The 23,106-nt window shown below is 50.1% G+C and overlaps 1 protein-coding gene across 1 annotated transcript in view; it reads right to left on the bottom strand.

Moving 5' to 3' along the window:
* Window positions 1–418: 418 nt before the first annotated feature.
* GAB1 (GRB2 associated binding protein 1) overlaps window positions 419–23,106 on the bottom strand; it is a 119,198-nt gene continuing 96,510 nt past the window's right edge. The window contains 6 exon segments of the mRNA XM_004606200.2: window positions 419–4,765; window positions 7,546–7,668; window positions 10,867–10,990; window positions 11,847–11,940; window positions 21,641–21,944; window positions 22,134–22,219. Of these exon segments, the coding sequence (XP_004606257.2) occupies window positions 4,607–4,765; window positions 7,546–7,668; window positions 10,867–10,990; window positions 11,847–11,940; window positions 21,641–21,944; window positions 22,134–22,219 (890 nt within the window). The 3' untranslated portion in view covers window positions 419–4,606.

Raw genomic sequence — 23,106 nt, forward strand, 5'->3', positions numbered from 1 at the left:
GTTGAAGGATTGCCTCCAGAGTCATTCTTGGGTTTTCAAGAGGAACTGGAGAAGTTGGAGACTCGTAGATAAGAAAAGGCCAGCTCTCGTTTTCTAAGCAGTGACGGTGAAGGCTGCTTGCAAGCCTCAGTAACTGACCCTTGGCTCCACCAAAACCCACCAGCACTGACCCCTGAAGGAGTAACAGGCAAACGCACACGGCCAGATTTTCCAGGTTAGAGACCGATTCTTCCAGCTGAGTCCGACAAAGCAAGAACCTGTGAGATGCGGGCGACTCTACCAGGAGGAAGGCCAGGAAGTGTAGTCCATGACAGGAACTGGTTTTGTGGTTCAGAAGCCTCTTGGGCAACTCAAGAGTCCTACGTTCTTAATGGCATCACAATCCCAGGACCCAAACCAACCAACGGTTGAAACCAAATGGTTTGAGAAGTTTTATTAGGTAGCAGACAATATCTACAACTGGACCTTTACAAAAGAAGTGCAGGAGGAGAGAAATAAACACATACATAAGGCTTCCCTACTGAAGTTTGAGATGATTATCAACGACGGATTCAGGTTACAAGAACTCAAAGGCCACGGGTGTTTGTTTTGTTTTGTTTTGGTCTTGGGTTTGGGGTACACCCTGCGACACTCAGGGGTTGTTCCTGGATCTGCACCTAGAAATTACTCCTGGCAGTGCTGGGGGGGCGGAGAGGAAGGTGAAACCATATGAAATGGTTATGTTTTGCCTGGGTCCTAAAGCCATTTTTTTTTTCTGTAAAAGAAGCAGAAGTTCTGTTCATCCCTGAACTTGCATAGTTGTTGAAACTCTCTTGAACCTAAGGAAACAGAAGTCTCTGGAAGCAAAGAGCAAGTTATTTCGAGCTGAAGGAATAGAGACCCTTATTGAACTGGACGGAAAACTAAAACCAGAAGCTTCCAAGTCCCTGATGTCAACAACAGTCAATGACATAAGGACTGTCAGGTTCAAGTTGGATTTTAAAGTATATACAGATTTACAAATAGATGTTAGTGACAGCAGTTGTTACTGCTTTGACATAGGTCTCTTCCCACTTGACTGGGTCAAATGCTCGGTTCCTGACAGGGGCTTGAATAATTGAGAAAATGGGACAAACCTGTAAGTGAGTCCAGGAAACAACACCTCATAGCTTCTAACACTTACAGGCTTGCTGTTCATTCAAAACACTAATGCCGATGCTTTGAATGGAACAAATAAAGAGGCACTGCAAGTGCTCATCTAAGAATTACAATTAATGGCTATGACAATTTTTTTTTAATATTTAAAAATGACTGCTTTTGCTAAAGGAAAGCTGGCAACTTCCCACTCATAGGAAGAACAAAAAAAGACAAACATGAGTGTTCCATTTCCAGTTAAAATGCATTTCTGAATACAAAGGCGGTGACCTTCAGGTGGAAACACAAGAGTCCAGACAAAATAATGACTTCCGCCCTTAACATAAAAGTATGAAGCAGGTTCTCGTATTTCAAATGTAGTCTGTGATTAAATATAGCGCAGTATATATATAAACAGACACATACACTCATAGTACCTTCATGGAATTCTCGAAAATGCCCACAGTAGCTTATACTGATAAAAATAAAGCAGAAAATGTCTAGGGTGGAGACAAAAACCATCTTTTATAGTTCACTAATTGACACCTGTGGGTTAAGTAGCTTGAATGACTCACCCTCGAATTTTTGAAAGTAAAATGATGTTGGATATTTAAATCTCGATACAATGTTACAGTTGCCTGGAATAAGTGATATCAAATGTGGGAAGAAGAGATTTGTAATTTCTTCCCTGTTACCTGGCTAACCTGTTGAGTTTCAATTCATACCTGGCCAGTTTCTTGCAGGGAACTGGGGTATAACAAAGATTGATTCAAATTGTGTTTTCATTAGTGCTTATTTCGCAAACTTCAAAAACTGCACTTTCTAATGTGTTACAGATCTCTACTGGAAACTGCTTATATCCTTTTTTTACTAGGATAACCTGATTTTGTGTACACCGTGGAAATGTCCTTTGTCTATCTCAGATTCCAGAATCCCCTAAGATGTGCATTTAGACCTGTTATTATTTGCACTTCCTCCAAGTGTTGTAAATTGAAATTTCCCTGATCACATATGAGTAACACAGGATAAAGAAAAAAACTAGCACAAATGTGAAGTCAAAATATGCGTAGAATAATAAAATGGACTTTTAGGCTCAATGTGTTGGGACCACATTCAGTGGTGCTCATACTGACTTCTGGCTGTGCACAGGGTTACTCCTGGCGGGCTCGGGAACCTTTTGGGATGCTGGGGATTGAACCCAGGTAAGATGCATGTAAGGCAAACACCTGATTTGCTGTACTGTTGTTCTGGCTCACAAAATTGTATTTTAAAAGATTCCAGTGCTAAAAGTATTTGGAAAATAAAGTTCTGTAAGAAACTGTCTTTTAATTTGACTTGTTAACACAACATTCAATGGCTTTCTAAATTATGGGAAAATTTCTACAGGTAATATTCTTTGAAAACGGTGACTAACTTTGTAAAAGTTGAAAGAGAAATTATACTAGATAATTCATAACTGCCTGAGACTTTCTGACAAGTAACTTCTAAAGCAAGATTTCTATTTTTGAATTAATAGTGTTTATTGCTGTGTTCTAAATCCTAGAATAGGTTCGTCCTCCAGGTAATACAATTTAGTATCTACACATCAAATCTGTTTTGACAGTCTAGGCACATCTGAATGATTTTAGATTCACTTTGTGGTTTCAGGATGAAACAGCATGAGTACACCAAATTGAAACAGTCTTTTTATTTTTATTTAAAAATCCACCTCGATATCCAATTTTGAGATTTTAGTTTTTGTTTAAAAAGAACCAAACATCTGAAAGCATCAAATAGGTCTAATCTACAATTTGTCTTATTAGGAATATCTTTTGCTGTTGTTCACGGTTTGGGGAAATAAACCCTGGACATTGATTAGGCACAGAATTATGGCCACGGGCCATGTGTCCGGACACATCAGCCACTCAGACCACTTATGGCTCTGACAGGAAAGGTCCACTTCTCGTTGCAGGCATTCCTCCCTTCCAAAGCCTGTAAGTCTCAAATCAATACATAAGAGATTGTTTTTCACCGAGTTAAAAAAAAAAAAATCAGACCTGCTTTCTAAATGATGCTGCAAAGCCAAGGCAGAGAACTGTAGCCTCACTAAATATAATTTGTGGTCCTGATATCCGTGTCATAGGGTCATGTTATAGGACAGACCCAGTTAAATGATTCTTCTGATGGTTTCAGAAATCTGGTAGGAAGAAATCTGTGACTCTGAGGTTTCACATTATTAGCAAGGCTCCGAGAATTCTCAGATTGGGGCAGTGTGTCCAAATCACAGTACAAAATCCTTAATTTTTTTTTTTTTTTTTTTTACTGGAAAAGCAACAGATGCTACACGAGAATCACTTATATAACAACTATTTTCTTTTAAATGCAGGTATAAAATATTAATTGCATAGGGATTTAAATAGAAGGCCAAGAAGAGTATCAAGTCAAGTTGAAAAAAATCAGAGAGGGCACTCTATGGTGTCGAGATAGAATCTCATTCTTAGGAAAAAAAAAACATCCGAGTTACTGTCTCATCAAAAATCACAGTATGATGCTCTAACACACAGTGAGTGTCCACTGCTGCATTAATTCCAAACTGGACAGCAATGTTAGGACTAATAGGAACAAACTCAAGCGCCTTCTCTCTCAGTGTGTCCACACCCCCCCTCCCCCCGCCCCGTGCCCGGAACGTACCTGATTAGTTCTCTAATCTACATTTTGCAAAAGTTTAAAACATGTTAATTACAAAAGCACATCGCCACGTGCCACCAGTGATTTGGAGTCCTACCTGGTAAGTGTGATGATTCTGGTTTTTTTTTTTTTCAAAATGCAAAAAAAGAAAAAAAAATCCCACCTGGCAGACTCATTGATGAATGAAAAACACTGTCACTTATAAAAACTCTAACAAAGATCTACCATGTAAAAGTAAACGCACGGGAACCAGGGAAGGCGGTCCTGACACCAGGACAGACAGACGGTCGAGCCCCGGGGCTCTGGTGCAGTCCTTCCGTCCAGCTAAGGATGACGGCCGGCCTGCCGCCCAGGGCGTCCGCCCTTCTCCTTCCCCATGCTGTTAGACTGTAGTTTAAGGAACACATTCTCGGTCTGAAAGTAGCTTAGTTACCTTGTGTTGTTACAGAGAGTAGAGTGAGGAGAGAGAACTCCCCCCAGGAATGCTGTTAAGGGACACTTGGGAATACACCGAAGTTTTAAGTGGAAACAAACAAAAAGTGCATGAATACAGTAATACTACAAAGTGTGTTAGCTATGGAACAAAGGCTGCTCTGGGCGCACCACGATGCGGCCCACCCCCCCCCACCCCCCCGTTATTTACACGCGACGAACTGTTCAGATACCACCAAGCACCATGGATAGTCTCAGTTGTTGGAGGATGCCGGACAGGTCCCGCGGGGGGTCGGCTGCAGTTGGCGGTGGCCCCCCTCGGACCTATCTGCCGTCACACCAGGTGGTCTCCTACCCCGGGGCTCGCTCACGCTCAGACGGAACCGGGTCCTTCTCACTTCACGCTTTTGGTGGGCGTTTCTGATTCCGTGGACTGCCGTCCATCAGTCCAGGCTTCCCGGGTGTTCTTCAGGGCCAGCGTCTTCTGCTGATCCACCACGACATAATCCACCCTCTCATCGGCCACGCTGCTGCCGGAGCCGCTGCTCTTTTGCTAAAAAAGCAAAGGAGGGGGGGAGGGGGGTGGTAAATGCACAGTAAGTCGTGCTGCCTGGTAACATTCAGCCTAGAAAAATAGGTCTGAGACACAGACACACACACACACACACATCCTGGAATCTAACGGGGGTCACAAGACAACCCCTTTCGAGGAGCGAGGTCTTGGCGTAACTTTCCACTGCCTTTCCCTGTAACTTAAAACATGATGAGCATGCAAGTGGAGGCTTCAGCTGTGGAGGAGACGTGCCTCAAATCAGAAGAGAAGGCGCCTCTGCACCTCAAGTCCCACTGCTGGACCCCCTCTCCAGCCCTTTCGAGTCGGGAGACTCGGGACCCGCCTTTCCCTGAGGAGCTGCGACAGAAGCCGGGACAAGGTACAGGCACGGCCGAGGTTCTGCTGGATTCAGTACCAAAAAAAAAAAACTGTGCCCTAAAAAGGTAAGAAGCACACGAGGAAGCAAGCCACAGAGTGGGGCGCTGGCAGAAATGAGCGACACCAGGCCTGCAAGGACGTCTGATCCTGAATTTGGTGTAAAGACATTTTGTCAATTATTCCAGATTTCCTCCTCCGCCCAGATTTCCCATTTCCCAGTAGCTAGGCAGTCACACCCAGGGACTGACCCTGGCGCTGTGTAATCCCGTCAATGGCCAGCATCCAGAGACTTAAAAGCAAGCTCCCGGAAGCTTGATGATATCTTAGAGCCTACTTCACCCTCTGGGAGAACTTGGCAAACTATGGGGAGTTTCCTGCCCACATGGGAGAGCCTCGAAAGGTCCCCATGGTGTATTAATATGCCAAAACCAGTAACAAGCTGGGTCTCATTCCCCTGACTCTGAAAGAGCCTCCAATACGGCATTGTTGGGAAGGACGAGTAGAGAGGGGCTTCTAAAATCTCAGGGCTTGGACAAATGGGAACGTTACTAAGACGAAAATTCTGACGTTCAACAGGATAATGATGATGAAGATTCCAGAGTTTTAAAAGACTAAATAATATTGTGAACTACTTTATAAAATAAAAAAAATTAAAATAATAAAATAAAAGACTAAATAAAAACAAAAGGCAACAGCAACAGAAAGTAAGACAAACGGGCTTGGAAGGTCTGGGAAGCAGTGACCTGGGTGCGGGCTCTGAAGGTCATTCAAGGACATGCGAAACCCTCCTGAATTTCATTCAAGAGAGCAGCCCAAAGAGGAGGGAAAATGGGAGAGTGCTAAGACACAGAAAGGCAGGGTGAGAAGTTCTAACAGCTGCTCATCAGAAACCTTACAGGAGAGAATACAAGGCCTAGAAGATGCAGGGAGAGTAGGATAGACGCCTCTCCAGAACTGATTTTAAAAATATGCATCCAGAAGGGCCAGAGCAGGGGCTGGAGCGATAGCACAGCAGGTAGGGCGTTTGCCTTGCACGAGGCTGACCCAGGTTCAAATCCCAGCATCCCATATGGTCCCCAAGCACTGCCAGGAGCAATTCCTGAGTGAAGAGCCAGGAGTAACCCCAGGTTACCAGCATCGCCAGGTGTGACCCAAAAAGCAAAAAAAAAAACAAAAAAAAACAGAAGGGCCAGAGCAATACCGCCTTGCACGGGGCTGACCCGGGTACCATTCCCAGAATCCCACATGGTCCTCCGAGCATCCCCAGGAGTGACTCCTGAGTAGCAGAGCCAGGAGTAACCCCCGAGTATCGCCGGGTGTGACCCACTTCCCTTAAAGTGCATGCCCATCCCAGGACCGCCCCACATCCAGAAATAAAGGCAGTACCACTTTCACTAAACAGGACAAATAAGGAGAAAACTGCCCAGAGGTCTAGGCACATATTGTAGCGAACTTGCAAATAAACTACAAAGATACAAGGGAGGTTATTCAAGAGAGAAAAGCCAGATCCCCTACAAGGGGAGTGATGCCCGGCTGAGAGCAGACTTCCGCACGGGAGCCACAGAGCCAGCAGAGAGCAAGACAGTATTTTCTGTGTTGAGAGAAAAGCACCATCAGCTGTGAGCTGGGGCGGCAGCTCACAGGGCTGGACGCACATCCACAGAGCTGAGAGTAACCCCTGAGCACTGCCACATGAGACACACAAAAATGCACCAGGAACTTTTTTTTTCCCCCCAAGGAGAAGGGCAAAATGCATTTCAGGAGGAAGGGAAAAACAATGACATAAGAAAAGTAGTGAGTTCATGAAGGAATGAAAACAAAAGGTCAGTGAAACTGACCTGGTCTCTGCTCAAAATCATAGTGACTTGATTTTGGAGTTCAACAAAAGGAAAATCAGGAATTTGGGACAGAAATGGTACCAAAGGGCTGAGGTGACTGCATGAGTAGAAGGTCACGCCTAGTTCCCAAGTCTGTCGCCCAGCATTGCACGCCCATCCCAGTACCCCCTTGGACCACCGGCACTGCATCGTCCCCCAGAACCACCAACCAGTGCTTAGCCAAGTGCTGCCAAAGTGACCCCTGGCTCCACGAGCACTGTTGGGAGAGTCTTCCTCACCCCCCGCCCAATAGCACATAAATCAGAAGGGGAGAGAGAGAGAGAGAACAGCTTGCGAGTAGCTCACGGGGCGCGTCAACTTCCAAGTCATCAGCAAGGAGAATGGAGACTTCTGAGTCTCCGTGAACTTTGTGATTCAGCAGCGGGCAACTAAGGATCAGACTCGACCTCCTTGAAACTGGACACATTAATAACCCGCCCCTCCCCGACGCCCCCAGAAGGAGACGTGACGATTCGGACCTGGAGCACGCGCGACTCCGCTGCTGGTGGCGGCAGTTTCACCCACCTTTCGTGGCGGTGTGGACTTCCCCGAGTCCAGGTCAAGGTCCAGGTACTCCACTTGCTTGTCTCCTTTGGGCTTGATCATCGGGCTGCTGCCTCCGTCAAGGCCATTGCTGCCGAAGAGATTCTGGAGGGAGGAGGAGGAGAGAAGTGGCCGTCACACACTCCTGCGTCACCCAAAAGGCTGATGTCCACACTGAGGGGGCCAGGGCGGCCGTTCGAGATGGGGGAAGACAGGCTAACGCTTTCCAAAGAGCCTTCCGGTACCCAGAGGTGGACACCTACTGATGACCTCACAGACCCTGTGCGCCGCGAAGCATCCCCTAAAGGCTCTCCCGTGAGTCGGCCTACTATAATGAGCGGAAATTCTTGAAACTTTTTTAAAGAGCCATGATCTACAGAGTTACTGATAGCTGGGTTTTTGACACAATAATTCAATAGCAATCCCTCCACCCGTGTTCCCAGACTCCCTGTTCACCCATTACTTCTTGTTCTCTTCTTCCCTACTTGATTTCTTTCCTTCCCCATCTCCTCTCTAAACACTGAGGTCAAGGATGATCTAAGCATCCCAGGTGTGGAAACTTTTTTTTTTTTTTTTTTGCTTCTTGGGTTACACCTGGCAATGCACAGGGTTTACTCCTGGCTCTGCACTCAGGAATTACCCCTGGCAGTGCTCAGGGGACCACATGGGATGCTGGGAATTGAACCCGGGTCGGCCGCATGCAAGGCAAACGCCCTACCCGCTGTGCTATAGCTCCAGCCCCGCCCCCAGGTGGGGAAATTTTAAGTTAATGAAAATCAGGCTGGAGAGATAATGCAGAAGGAACATCCTTGCCTTGCATGAGGCCGACCCAGACCCAGGTTCCATCCCCGTCACTGCCCAGGGCCCCCAACTCAGGCATCCAACAGAAGGATAGAAATCAGTGAACACATTTGTGGAATATAAAATCATATGAAACTAATACCCAAGGGCAGTAGACACAGGGCCAGGAATACTGCCCCATAGTTGGAAGCCTGTCTCATGAGCTGGGGGAGAAAGAAGGCAGCTGGGATAGAGAGGGGATCACTAAGTCAGTGATCACTGGAGGGATCCCTCGGGATGGGAGATCTGTGCTGAAAGTAGATAAAGGACCAAACGTGATAGCCTCTCAGTATCTGTATTGCAAACCATAATGCCCAAAAGTAGAGAGAGAGTATGGGGGAGATTGTCTGCCATGGAGGCTGGGTGAGGGTTGGAATGGGGGGGGGGTATACTGCGGACATTGGTGGTGGGGAATGTGCACTGGTGGAGGGATGGGATTTGATCATTGTACGACAGAAACTCAAACGTGAAAGCTTGTAACTGTATCTCATGGTGAATCAAAAAAAAATATTGGTGAACAAAATAAGAGTTAAGACAAAGATGAAGGAAGATATAGAAGCAGGTAAGACAAAGCCGTGAACAACTGGGGAGGGAACGAAAATCACTGGAGGAGGTGATGGTGGGACACACTGACCAGGGACAGGGGGAGAGAGATGGTGGGAGGCCCCCAGATGAGAAGGTCAAAGTCTGGGCTGGGGTTTGACACGTGTCTCTCCTGCACGACTCTGTATGGTGTCCCCCGCTCCCCGCTGGCCTCTCCACACCGGTGGGGCACTCGGCCCACCCTCCTGTCCCTCAGAACACAGACACGCTCGCTAGGCCTGGGGGGGTCTGTGTTCTAAGTGCTAAGTTAGAACTGGCCACATTCTAAGTTCTGGTGAAGGTTCAGCTTCTGGAACCTTCTCCAGGGCAGTACTGTAGAGCGGAATGTGGCCTGTTGGTGGAGTCAGCTGCCCAGGAGAGGGCCGAAGGGGGAGCCGGGGGGGTGGGGGGTGGGGAGTCCCCGAGTGACTCTGGATCAGCTCTGTGCTTTCCCGTGAGAAAGAAACGCCTGTCTCCAAGCACTGCCAGTGATCTCTGGTACTCCAAGGTGGGCCGAATCCTGACCGATACTTTTCTCTAGGACACAACCAACAACCCATCACTGTGTAAGAATGAAAGCAGACCGGAGAGAGGGCAAATTAACTTAAATTGCTTTGCATTCTTCAACATCGGAAATGTTTTTTGTTTTTTTTTTTTTTGAAGCTTTTTGTGCCATGTGGTGATCTCGCTAATTTGAAAAAAATAAATAAACAGGTTGGCCTGGAAGCCGTGTCCAAGGGCGTGTTACTGAACGGTGTGTCTGTCACCTTCCCTCCAGATCCGTCCGCCCCAAAGACGGAAGAGCGTGGTCGGGGGAACTGCACAGTGAATGTTCCCTGTTGGCTAAAAGTGTGGCCCCAGCAAGGGCCTTGCACGCAGGAAGTCCTAGATCCCCCCAAAACCCCCTGCAGAATCACCAACAAACAAAACACTCTCAGTAGACGGAATTTTCTTGAAGAGTTTCAAAAACCAAAGGTAAAGACCTTAAAAATAAGTGTCAATTAAGAAACAATGTCACGTGGGGTCTGAGAGATAGGGTGTGTGTCTAAGTGGGGGTTAGCAGGTGGGGGGCAGGGCGCTTACTCGGAGGGAAGCCAGCCCTGGTTCCATCTCGGACACTGGGTATGGTCCCTGGGAACCGCCAGGGGTCACCCCTGAGCAGAGAGCCAGGAGCAGCCCCTGAGCACTGAAGGCCTGACTCGGGGTCTGTCCAAACAAGAGAATCGTGCTGTCCGTGGGAAAACGCTCCTATTTGGAACCAACGACATTATGTGCATTTTACAGACCTTGATAGAACACTGTGACGTTCTATCGACCTTAGGCCTTAGGATCTTCTTTTTTTTTTTCGCTTTTTTTTTTCTTTTTTGGGGTCACACCTGACATTGCACAGGGGTTACGCCTGGCTCTGCACTCAGGAATTACTCCTGGCGGTGCTCAGGGGACTACATGGGATGCTGGGAATCGAACCCGGGTCGGCCGCGTGCAAGGCAAACGCCCTACCCGCTGTGCTATCGCTCCAGCCCAGGATCTTACTTCTAAAGAGCGACTGAGGGCCGGAGCAACAGACAGTACAGTGGGGAGGGCGCGTGCCTGGCACGCAGCCCATCGGAGTTTGTGCCCCAGCATCCCATGTGGTCTCTGAGCACTGCCAGGAGTGATTCCTGAGCACAGAGCCAGGAACGAGCCCTGCGCACCACCTGGTATGTCCCCCCCCACCCCACCAAAATTAAATAAAATACACTAAACTAAATGAATAAAAGAACTGCGAGAGTATTTTCTGCCCTTGTCCCTTAAGCACACAGAGAGGGGCTGGCCGGGGGTAACGGGTGGGGCCGGGTGCCGACCGAGGGCAGCGGGGCGGAGACACAAGGCTTCACCTACCGAGTCCTCGCCGGACAGGTTCGGGTTCATGGGGACGTAGTTCTCCTCGCTGTCGTGCGAGTCGCTGCTGGAGGTGGTGCTGTGCACGGAGTCCGGCCGGGGGGACAGGGGGAACCTGGAGGAGCTGAGCAGAGGGAGCGGCGTCACGGACGGCCACCGGCACGACCCCTGGGGCTGACACGCTCCGGCACGCGGGGTTGGGGTGACAGCTGCCATCCGGGAGCACGTGCCGGGGCCGGCCGGGGCCAGCCAGCCGTCTGGGCAAGGTCAGGTGGGGCGAACGAATCATCTTGTGGAAAAGAACGAGAAAATGCTGCCGGGGACGGAGTGGATTAAGAGCAAAGACTGACTTAGAACGAAAGACTGGGTCGGAGCCATAGGACAGCGGGGAGGGCGTTGGCCTTACGTGAGGCCGACCCGGGTTCCTTTCCCAGCATCCCATATGGCCGCCCCGAGCACCACCAGGAGTAATTCCTGAGTGCTGAGCCAGGCGTAACCCCTGCGCATCGCCAGGTGTGACCCCAAAAGGAAGGAAAAAAGGGAGGGAGGGAGGGAGGGAGGGAGGGAGGCAGGCAGGCAGGCAGGCAGGCAGGCAGGCAGGCAGGCAGGCAGGCAGGCAGGCCGGCCGGCTGCTTGTTGAGAAATCCTGTATTTAGGAAAGAAATCAAGAGGGCCAGAGCAATAGCTGACCCAGGCTTGATCCCTTAAGGTCCCCAGAACACTGCTAGGAGTGATCCCCAAAAGCAGATCCAGGAGTAACCCCAAGTATGGCCCAATCACACAAAGACAGACAAAAATTAAAAAAAAAAAAAAGAAATGGCTGGAGGATCCGGGGAGCTAATACAGGGTCACACGCATGCACTTGAATGGGTTCACTCCCTGGCATCACGTGAACCCCCAGGCATCCCCGCGTGCAGCCACTGTTCTAGGTCTTTTCCGTCATAATGAGTAATAAAGACATACACTAATCTCAAACTTACTCTCGAGCAAAACTCCTCGTGATGGGAGATCGGACTGGAGCTTGTAATTCCTCCCACTCTGAAAAAGGTTTTATTTCTAAGGGTGCTGGCTTGGCTGAAAAAGAGAGAAAAGGATAATTTAGTGTAAAGAAATTTGAAAAACAACAAGATTCATGCCCTCCCCTCCCCTCCTCTCTCCTCTCACGACCAGACTGCACCTAAGAGCATCTAGTTTCACACATAAAATCAGCTTCGTGGCTCTTATGGGATCTGCCCAAAATTACGCAACTAAAATAATTAGTGGCAAAAGTTACATCAGACATTTCAAGATCATGGAGTCCAAGTCTAAAAAGCTCCTATTACAACATGCAACTTAATTGAAGCAGATATTTTATGGTGTACCTAAGTAAATAATGCCAGCCAATTCCCATAGAATTGATGTCTACTTTTCACTATTACAGTTTCACTAATTTTGTCCTTAAATAGGGAGATTTAATCTGTGGGAAAATATATTATTCTTCAACACTAAATCACTTAAATAATGGCACATGAAAAATGATGCATAAAAGTTTCAAATACATAAGTTTGCTAAAACCCAAAGCAAAAAGAAAAAATATTTTAAATTAACTCATGCACAGTACAAAGCCAAACTATAATTTTATCTTAAGACTCAAACTTTGCTTTGAGAAAGGCCACAATTAATACAAATATTTAACTGTTTGGCTTGATTCGACCAAAAATATCCTTTACCAAATTAAAGTTAAGTATTAAAATGCTTTTTCAGGCAGGGGGCATGACTCCGGGGCATAGCACTTATCTTTCATGTATGAGGCTCTAGGTTAGATCCCCAGCATCACAAACATAAATAAAATATAAGTAGTTAAGGTTTGCTTTTTTTTAGCCTCAAGTGATCTTTTATGGGTTTGCAGTGTGCTGATACATATCAGAATTCTCAGTTCTTTTCTTAAAAGTCAAAACAAACTCCCTCTGCGCCCCCCAGAAATTCATAAAATGAGCAAATAAAGTAAAACAATAATAACATTAGTTAATATTAATTATATTTAAGACTAAAGAAACATAGTAGATACATATTTCAATTCTATTTCATTTACTCTAAAAAAATATTCAACTTCCCAAGTTTTTCTGTTCAATGTCCACATGTACATTAATTGTAACCAACTAGAACAAAATTACCTGCAAACTATAAAAAAGGTGGTCATTTAAAAGGACTAAGTATATGCACTGAGGCTTGTAACTATTTTTGCCGGCTCTGATTTTTAAAAACCTGATTTTTTAAAGACTATATTGATTTATTTTAGTTCCAGTGAAAACACTTCTGCCCAACTATACACTTAAGAATGGACCTGCCGCAGAATATTCTGCTGACCAAGTAGTTCTTGAACTCTTTGGCCTTTCTCGACCCCAAAGCCTAAGAGCAGTTAGTTGCCAAATTCTACATAACAGGATAAAACAATTAATCCACGAACATGACCCTCCCCTCTGTCTGGGAACAGAACACATACATTATACATAAATACAGGAGACAACAGGAACTCACAAGCAATTCTGCATGGTTAAAATAATAATGAAAAAAGACAAGATGGAATATTGCATTATTATCAAATATTTAACATGCTGCTGTTAATGGCATAGGCAGGAGCGCTACCGTGTATTATGGGAAACATTCACTTTTAGAAACGCGTGCTGGGAAGCTTTATTTACAACAGCATCCTACACGGGTGTAGAAAGGATAAAGGAGAAGGCACTTCTTGCTTTTTTTTTTTTTTAAAGGGGGCAGCAGCAAAAAAAAAAAAAAAAAAAATCACCAAATCAATCCCCAAGGACCCATCCGGCATGCAGTGCTCACGTACATACCCTTTCTTCTTGCAGTAAAGTCCCCTACGGTTTGTGAATCAGTTCGCTCTAAACCATGGGGTTTGGGTCTTAAAATTTTAGGACTCTGACCTAATTGGTAAAAAGAAGACGCTCTTTAATATCAGGTTATGCTCTGACGGGGGAGATAAAGCGACGGGGCCGCAAGCGGGCATGCTGCACCCCCAAAGCTCGCACTCGGGTCTCTGGAGGAGCTGCCGGGGGTCTCGGCATGCGTTGGAGGAGGTGCAGGCAGCCAGGTGGAGCTGTCGTAAGCCGGGAGTTAGGGAGCGGGGGGCTCTGCGTCCCTGTTCCCCGAACTGAGGGGCACAGAGAAGAGGACCGCGGCCAACGGCTCGGGGAGAGTCCCCATCACTCACGCACACCTCTGCACAGCTCCCAAGAGGCCAACATCCCGACACCGTGGGGTCACACCGGGTTGTCCCTGCTGCTCCCGCGGGGAGCTGAGGCTTACTGAGCCACTCCCACAACAGTGCAACGGAGGCACACCCCACCCCATCAGGCACTAACAATTCCATGTTGCTTTTCTCCTTCCTTTACGTCATCTGTACGGTTTACTGAGCAACGTCCTTTTTGTATAGACACAGGAAGACAGTTGATGCTATGCTGTGTCACACGGGAGTTAATTGGCTCCAAAATAATATTTATTCCAGGGCATCCAATTTTACTTGACTTAAGCCTCAGTTGCCCTTAGTTCCTAGCACTCCGAGAGCAGGGTCCTGACGAGGGACTGATGGACACAGGGCAAGCTGTGAGCTACCCTGGCATCGAAAGGGGCCAGGCCAAGCACCAAAACACTTAACTATAAGTTGAGAGCACGGTCATGGACAAACTCTGTCACGACCCAAAAGGAGGTAACTGAATAAGGGCCCTGCTGGGGTTAGGAAGGCAAACCTGGCCTGAGGGCTGTGGTCTGGGATATGTAGTGAGATGTCCCCAGGAAGAGCCAAGCTTTAAGCTTAGTATATCTCTTACTGTGCTCATACAAAATGACACTGCTAGAAATATTGTAAGAAGTAAATTTTCTATAACTGTTTAAATGGATTACTAGTTGAGGAAAGAAGAAAGCGATACATGGCTTTTCTTATTTATATCTGAAAACAGAGTGAGGGGATGGAACAGGGGTTCGAGATCTGCCATGACCAAAGTGACCCGGGTCCTATTCCTTCTGTATACCGTTTCCTGGGTCCCTCAGCGGTGACCACTGAGCACACCCAGGAGTACGCGCCATGGATACAGCCCAGAGTCTCCCACCACCTCCTCCGACAGAACAAACTCTCCAGCTCCACGGGAGACTCTTACAGGCCAGGGACAGTGGAACCAGGGCGGACATGCCACGGCCCACCACACCGCCCTGCCCACGTGTTTCTCTGGCATGTGAAGCTCGCCCTCTCTCGTATACTGTGCCTCTCGCTCTCCTCAGAGACCCACTTTCTGGAGCTCGTGGGCTTCCTGGGGGCCTTTTCCCTGGTGGGCATAATCCTGTGCTGACTCTGCAACATGCAGCTTCATGCCCACAGCATCTGACCCTGCTTGTGGGCCAACAGTCAAGGTCACTGTCTCTCAGCCGAACCAGCCGCCAGGGTTTCTCCCTTTCCCTCCAAGTTACTGTTCTCCTCCTCCCCCCTGCCCCCGCCTTCTTCTTCTTCCTCACTTTTAAGACACCCCGGGCAGTGCTCTGGGCTGACTCCGGGATCACTCCTGATGGTGCTCCCAGGAAGTGAGCACACCCTCCCGTCCTGCTTCCGACACACCCCGGCCAGGGCGGGCGCCGGGAGAGAGTTCAGAAGGCAAGTTCTCACCTTCTACCTGAGGTCTCTAGAGAAATGACAACAGGATCATTTGCTGTTCCCATTCACCCGAAAGCTCTTTGGAAAATCTGCATGTCTGATGTCCCCCGCTTCCTTCTTACTCACTTTCATCTTATTATTATCCGGGCTTGGGGTTCACAGCAGGCAGAGTTCAGGGATTACTCCTGGCCCTGTGCTGGGGCTGGAATGATAGCACAGCAGGGAGGGCGTTTGCCTTGCACGTGGATGACCCGGGTTGATTCCCAGCATCCTATATGGTCCCCTGAGCACGGCCAGGGGTAATTCCTGAGTGTGGAGCCAGGAGTGACCCCTGTGCATCGCTGGGTGTGAGCCAAAAAGAAAAAAAAAGAGGAGAGCGACCCCGGAACTTGGGGGGTGGGGAAGAAGGGAGCTGCAGGCAATATTAGGGATGGAACCAGGTTAGCTGAACACAAGGCACAGAAGTCTGAACTCCCTTCCCCGGCCCTTCCCTTCCTCTTAAAAGCTTCGCCTCACTGGTCCCATTTGTTTCTCTGAACGTGGTGAACTCCTAGACACAGCTGACAGGCCTCTATCTGAACCTGAACAGTCAGCACGGGAGAGAAGGGGCCCCGCTAAGCGAACCCACGCCAGGCTGATGGGACTGACCATGGGAGACCACTTCACACACATGCTGAGCCATGACAGCCGCCCCTGAAACCTGCACCTCAACTTTAAGTGGAGGGAGATTCTGAGGACTGCTGCAAGTCCCCGAGTGGACAGAGCAGGAAGGGGCCCTCGGAGGCGAGGCCTCTGCAGTCTGTCAATGGTAGAGGGCCTGGGATTCGGAACACCGAGGAAAACACTCTCTGAAAGCCATTATCCACCCCCGCCCCAAACCCCAGGCTCACCCCGACGTCTACCTGGGTCCCTTTACTGGAGCACTTGGAAGAGAAATCTCAGCTCCTCAGAGACGACCTGGTACCCGCCACATCCATCGGCCACCCGCAAAGCCTCTGGTGTCCCTCCTCCCTCACCGACAGTCCTCAGAGAGACACAGTAACAGTGCCCAGCCCTCACCTCAGCCACACTGACGATGGCAATGTGCTTCCTCCCTGCCCCCTGCACCAGGTGGGGTGCTCCTTCCAGAAGCCGATTTGCTGCCCTGTGATGGAGACCCAAAGCCCCCCCCCGGGGAGTGGGCCTCTGGCAGCGCCGCAATCTAGCCTCGTGGCCAGAGAGGACGGTGTCTGGGCGGGCCCATCCCAGCCTGAGGTTGCTGTGCCTTTCTTTCACTTGACGGGTTCCCGTTCTAAAGGAAAACTATTTTACTTCCAAAATAATAATAATAATAATAATAACGAAAGGAATAAAGCATGTCTTTTGTTGGGGGGGGGGGCATTTTGGGTCACACCCGGTGATGCTCGGGGGTTATTCCTGGCTCTGCACTCAGGAGTTCGTTCTGGCTAGAAGCATGTCTTTTTCTTATTATTTTTTTTTTCTAACCAGACTTCATATTTTCTTTGGAGGATGCGTGCGGATGGATCCCCACCATGGAATGAAGATCCAGACCGGAAGTCACTTGAACCAAACCAACAGTAGGAAAACACCAGCAGCAGCAACCCTGGGCAACGCTTTCAAACCGCAACAATCACGGGAGGCCAGAACTACTGCCGAATGCCAGGAACAGACAAAGCCAAACAAAACGCAACATTAAGACGGCCTCCACGGCTCCCACCGCTGCTCCTTCCCGTTACCAGGAGACGGGCTGGGGTGTGGAGGAGGCCAAGGAAAGGCGCAGCGGTCAAATATGGCAGTTGGGTGAACGAGCGAATCTACCAGGGGCCACAATGGGCCCCTTCTAGGAACTTCCCACCCTTTGCCAAGTGACTTTTCCATCAGAACATACAGCAGCAGAGGTGAGGCCAACACGAACCATCAACTGCAAACTGGCAACGGTGTCACACTTCATACTGAACACAGGGTGGAAATTAGGCTTTCCCCCTCTCGATCCATCTACAACTTGGTTCAAAACAAATTATTAGAGGGACAAAAATAGTGTGTCTCATTAAACAAATTAATAGAGGGACAGGGAAAATAAACTGTCCATAACTGGGTGATGTGCAAAGGGCCTGGACTTTGCATAAGAGCCTGCGACATCTCTAGTGTTCTGCAGTTTCAGTTACTTGGAGGAATTTGAGAAACCCATCTGCACCGCCAGAGCAGCTGGCATTTATAACCGGGGTTTTGAACAAGAGTGCAATGTCACTCATGTATGGCAGGCCTGACCGAAGAAGGCGAGTACGGAGTCGTGGTTATACTGAGCTTTTAAACTCTTCAAGTCATATTTGATAGAACTAGATTTGCTTAGCAGGAAAGGTTTAGTCAGTAAGAGATGCTAGGGGTCTCTTGTGGGACTTCACAAACTTGCAAAGTCGCATTTGCTGTGATGCATAATGAGAATTTTGGCACTCAGGAAGATACCTGATCTACAGGTGAGGTTCTTAAAACTCAACTTTGTGAGGCTGAACTGATAGTACAGTAGGTAGGGCATTTGCCTTGCATGCTGCCGACCGGGTTCGACCCCCAGCATCCTATGTGGTACCCTGAGCACCACCAGGAGTAATTCCTGAGTGCAGAGTCAGGAATAATCCCTGTGCATCGCCAGGTGTGACCCAAAAAAGTGAAACAACAACAACAACAAAAAAAAAAAACAATTTTGTTAGGGGACTTACAATATACTTTTACAATATACTTTTCTTTTTCAAAATATGTCATCGTTACATGTTTTCTCATGCTCACATTCCTTTTGTTTGTTCTGGGACCACACCTGGCAGTGCTCAGGTCTTGTTCTGGCTTCAGGCTCAGGACCTTTCCTGGAAGTGCTTGGGGGACCACAGAGGTGTCGGGAGTTCACTGTGTGCTAGCAAGTGTCTCACTGGCTCTACCATCTCTGCTTGCTTCCATTCTAATATCGAGTTTACTGAAAACGTCAAACTAAAGAAGAGCTAACATACTTTCCTTGGTTTCTATGATCATGGTCCCCTCTTCACTGTCTTAATAAAACGCCTGGTTCTGCCAAGAACCATGAGGGCATTTCACCCTGAATGTTCTCAGATCACCGTGTAGCTCAGCAAGACACCAAACAAACCATGACCGACGCTGATCACTGCGCCCTGGACTGCCTGCCAACACTGCAGTTCATTTTCAAAAGTAGAACACAACTTCCAGAAGCCACCACAAACCTACTTTGTTCTAAGATCAGAACCGCTGATGGTCGGCGTAGGGAACTGGGACAAAGATCTCTCTCGAGCCCGAGCACAGAGCCCCAGCACTGCCTAGGAAGCTGTGACCGTATACGCGTGTCACCCACACAGTACCGAGTATATCCGTGGGATCGTCTGACACAGAAACAAAAGCCACATGTGACGCTCGAGGGCACAGTGAGTTCTGATAATGAAAGTCAGCACGACAGCGGCCCACGAGATCATACGGGCCATCAAGGTCCATCTCTGCGGCTGACTCTGCCTTGATCGATACCACCATGGGGCCCCCTGTCCTCGCTGGCGGCAGGAAATCCCACCGCTTGGGACTTTCCCTGCCTCCCCACGCCACTTTCAGACACTTGAAACCTGAACTGCCGGGGGCCAAGGAGACAGTCCAGCACGTCTGGCCCTGGCCCTGCATGCGGCGGACCTGAGTTCGAATCCCCCCTCCTCCACCAGTGATCCCGGGGCACAGAGGCAGGGAGGAAGCCCCCCAGTCAGCCACCAAACCCAGAAACAAAACCCAAACGGCCAACACCGATGGCAAAGTCTACCATTCTGGTCATCAGGCCTTTGGTAACACAGAGCCATTCTTCTCACCACTGCATGACGCCGACCGTGTGGAATTCCATGAACGACGCACAGTATCAGGAATTCTCACCCAGTGTGTTGCAGAGCCTGAGGCCGGGTGTGTGTGTGGGGGGGGTGGGGGGACGGAACGGGAGGCGGGGAAGGACACAGCTCAGAGGGCTCCGGGATCTGTGCACTTACCCAGACGGCTCCACCGCCACGCCGAGGTGGGACCGAGAGAGACGGTCGCAATGGGGGGGGGCTGAAAGGCAGGGATCTGGGGCGGGGGCGGGGGGCAGGCTCCGAGACTGCAGCACATGCTTTGCAAACGGGGGGGCCGGGGATCAATCCCTGGCGTTACAGGGCCTCCGAGAGCGACCCCCATCCAGAGCTTCTGCCCCTCCAGAAAGTCAAGATCTGCTGCCCACACGGACAGGTGACGGGGGAAACAGGGCGAGCGGCAGGGCACGCTGACAGGCTCAGTTCAACCTCCCCAGAACTCACAGCACCTGTAACTTAATCCCTCCGCGAGCCATGAGCTCATCCTTTGTCTCTGCATGTCCAGACATACTTGAGCGTCTGTATTTTCACACAGAAGGTGACTAAGCAGGTCTAAAATAGATTTTTACGGTGAACGAGGACAAAGGGGAAAAGGAAGTTACCCGGTAGGAAACCTGCAGCTCCCGGCCGGTCCTTCCTAGAGGGGGTTCCCGCCCCACCCACCTCCGGGTCACTCCGCAGCCAGGCGCGTGGGGTGGAGCACAGCTATCGGCTCCTGCCTGGGGGAGGACCGAGACTCAAGAGACGCATGTGAGCACTGTGCCGGGGAGGGGGCCCCACAGCGGGCACTTCGAGGATGCGCACGCACACAAGTGCCCCTCCTGGCGAGCGCACGTGCCACGTGTTGGAGCAGCCCCCACGTTCCCATCCTGCACACACCCCGGGCACAACCAGCTGCAGGAGGCCCAGGGCACCAGGTCCCGGTGATGGCAACAAGCACAGCCATGGAAGGAGGCGAAGAAGAACACCCAGGGACTCGGATCCACGGGGTCAGCTGGGCGGCTAAGTTTCCTTCTCTCCATGTTTCTAGAAATCGCGCTGCACTAGACTTTAGGGTTCCCTATGAGGGCCTGCGATGACGGAATGCACCAGAGGCATTTATTCACACCCCGGGAAAGACAGAGTAACTGACAAGAAGGTGTTATGCGGGTGCAGTGGCGAGATCAGACAGACAACCTCACGGTTTGCTTCTGGCTTACGGGTTGCACCTGGCCGTGCTCAGGGGCTATCCCCGGTGGTTCTCTGGGGCCTGGACTCGGGCTGGCCTGCAGGGAAAGGGTGTGCTCAGCCCCCGAGCCACCTCGCCAGTCCAACTTCACTGCCCATAAAGGACAATGCCAATCGCGTTTGGAATCTCTGAATCACCGGCTCAAGCCAAGGCCGGGGCTGGCTTACAGAAGTGTCTGGTCGGTGATCGTCTAGGATGTGCTTTTGGGAAAATAAGAACCGAATCAGCTCCTCACATTCTTGAAATCAAAAAGATCAGGGGCTGGAGAGATAGTACAGTGGGGAGGGTACTGCCTTGCACACGGCCAGCCCAAGTTTGATCCCGGGCACCCTAAACAGTGCCCTGAGTTCAACGAGTAATTCCAATGCACAGAGCCAGGAATAAACCTGGAGCATTGCTGGGTGTGGCCCAAAAACAGAATTAAAAAAAAAATCAAAATATCACACACAAAAAAAAAATTAAATTTCTGGGTTCTCCTGAAATGCCAGCAACTGTCTGCCTCACCCATCACCAGTTTCCACAAGGAGCCAAGAGACTCTGACTTCCCCGACTTCAGCGAGTCTGGTGAGGGCTCTCCCACTCCTTTAAACTCTCTCTCTCCGGGGCTGGAGTGATAGCACAGCGGGTAGGGCATTTGCCGGGTTCGATTCCCAGCATCCCATATGGTCCCCTAAGCACCACCAGGAGTAATTCCTGAGTGCAGAGCCAGAGTAACCCCTGTGCATTGCTGGGTGTAACCCAAAAAGAAAAAAAAAAAAAGAACAAACTCTCTCTCTCCAGTTGCCTGGCTCTCCTGATAAAGATTTTGATTTTCTGCTCTAGAGACCAGAGACTCCAAAAACAAAAGCAAAAGCCCCACCAAGGCACCCGCAGACAGCGTCACAATCACGAAGCTCCCAGCAGTTAACCAGGGACCGCTTTGCTCGAAGAAGCGGACGGCCATGCCGGCATGTCCAGCCCCGTCTCCGTGTCAGAGGCACTGGCAGTTCACTACGGCAGCAGCGCATGACGCGGCCCGGCGGTCCGTACCTTTTCTGTCTGGCTTGAGGTTCCGATCCACGGGGGGTGGTTCACAGTCTGCCACGGGAACGGGCCTTCTGGGAGGGGTCTTGGGGCTGGACCTGAAGCCCATGTGAGCGGGAGGAGGCACTTGCATCCCGAATGAAGAAAAGTCAAATGTCCCCGGAGTCATGGGCACGTAATTTGCTTCCTGCAGGGGCTCCGTAAAGCTGCTGGAATGTTGTCTCGGCGGAGAGTTGGGGTTCATGGGGACGTAATTTTCATCCAGCTCCTCACTCGACACACTTCCCACTGTCGACACACTTTTGATTTTCTGAAACACATACGACATTTCTTTCACCAAAGGGAGCCAACAGGAAGACACAACTGTTCAGTCACGACTCTCAGTCTGGCTCTAAAGGAACGGACGGACACCACAATCACACTCAGTCTCGGGGCGGGAAGGGCAAAGACCTCAACACAGTGAAACATGCCGGGTGGCAGGAAGGCCGAGGGTACTTACAAAGTGGTTATGGAAGCCTTCGAGTGAGCTGGATCTATCACTTGGAAATGTTCGTGGAATATCGTAGCAGTCCTGAGGACCGGCATCTGAAAGAGAGAGCGAGCCATCAGTTTCTCGCCCAGCCCCTGGGCAAGCCAGGAATGGCCTGCCGTCCCCTCGCCTTACACTCGAGCACCCACGGACGCATGCTCGCATGGACACTCGTAAAGGAGGCGCACACGACAGCGCTGGCACGTTAACCGCCAGAAAGCACAGCCACGTGCCAGCCAGCACCAGTGAGGGCACCTGGGATGAGGCGAGTCACGGAGCCACGCGAGAAGAAAGGCAATCGAGAGCTGGGAGACGGGGGTAGAGACGCTTGCTGGCCTGGCCACGTGCTGTGACTCAGGAGTCACCGCTGGGGGTGTCCACATGCGTGCTGGAGATTGGACCCGGGTCAGCTGCGGGCAAGGCAGAGACGCCCCACCGGCTCGACTATCACTCCGCCCACTGCCCCGATTGAATTTAGATATAAAATAAACACAACGAACCAAACTGAAGGCTGGAGAGGAAGGGAGAAAGTCCACGGGGGGAATGGCTTAGCCCAGAGGGAGGGAAATAGCCAATAGCCGGGACTGAGGTGCCCGGTGTCCAGATACAGGGGGGCAGGACCCCCGGGGATTCTACTTCCTGTCCCCTGCCCCTTCGCCCCCAGAGCAGCTGCTGCCTGGAGGCGGAGTGGGGAGCGTGCGCTGAGTACCCGGGAGGCGGGAGCGTTAGGGGGCGGCCACTGAAGCCCACGGCTCTTCCCACGGGGCCACGGAGGCCGGCTGGGAGCCGCTGTGCGGGGCCACGGAGGCTTATCGCTTGCCCTGTCTGCAGCCGCCCTGGGTTCAAACCCCGGTGCTGCCGAGGGCCCCCCAGACCCAACAGGAGTGCTCCCTGAGCACCACCAAGTGCGGACCCCACAAACGAAAGCAAATACGGGGGCCAG

The sequence above is a fragment of the Sorex araneus genome, chromosome 7, assembly GCF_027595985.1.
Source record: "Sorex araneus isolate mSorAra2 chromosome 7, mSorAra2.pri, whole genome shotgun sequence".
NCBI classification, from domain to species: domain Eukaryota; kingdom Metazoa; phylum Chordata; class Mammalia; order Eulipotyphla; family Soricidae; genus Sorex; species Sorex araneus.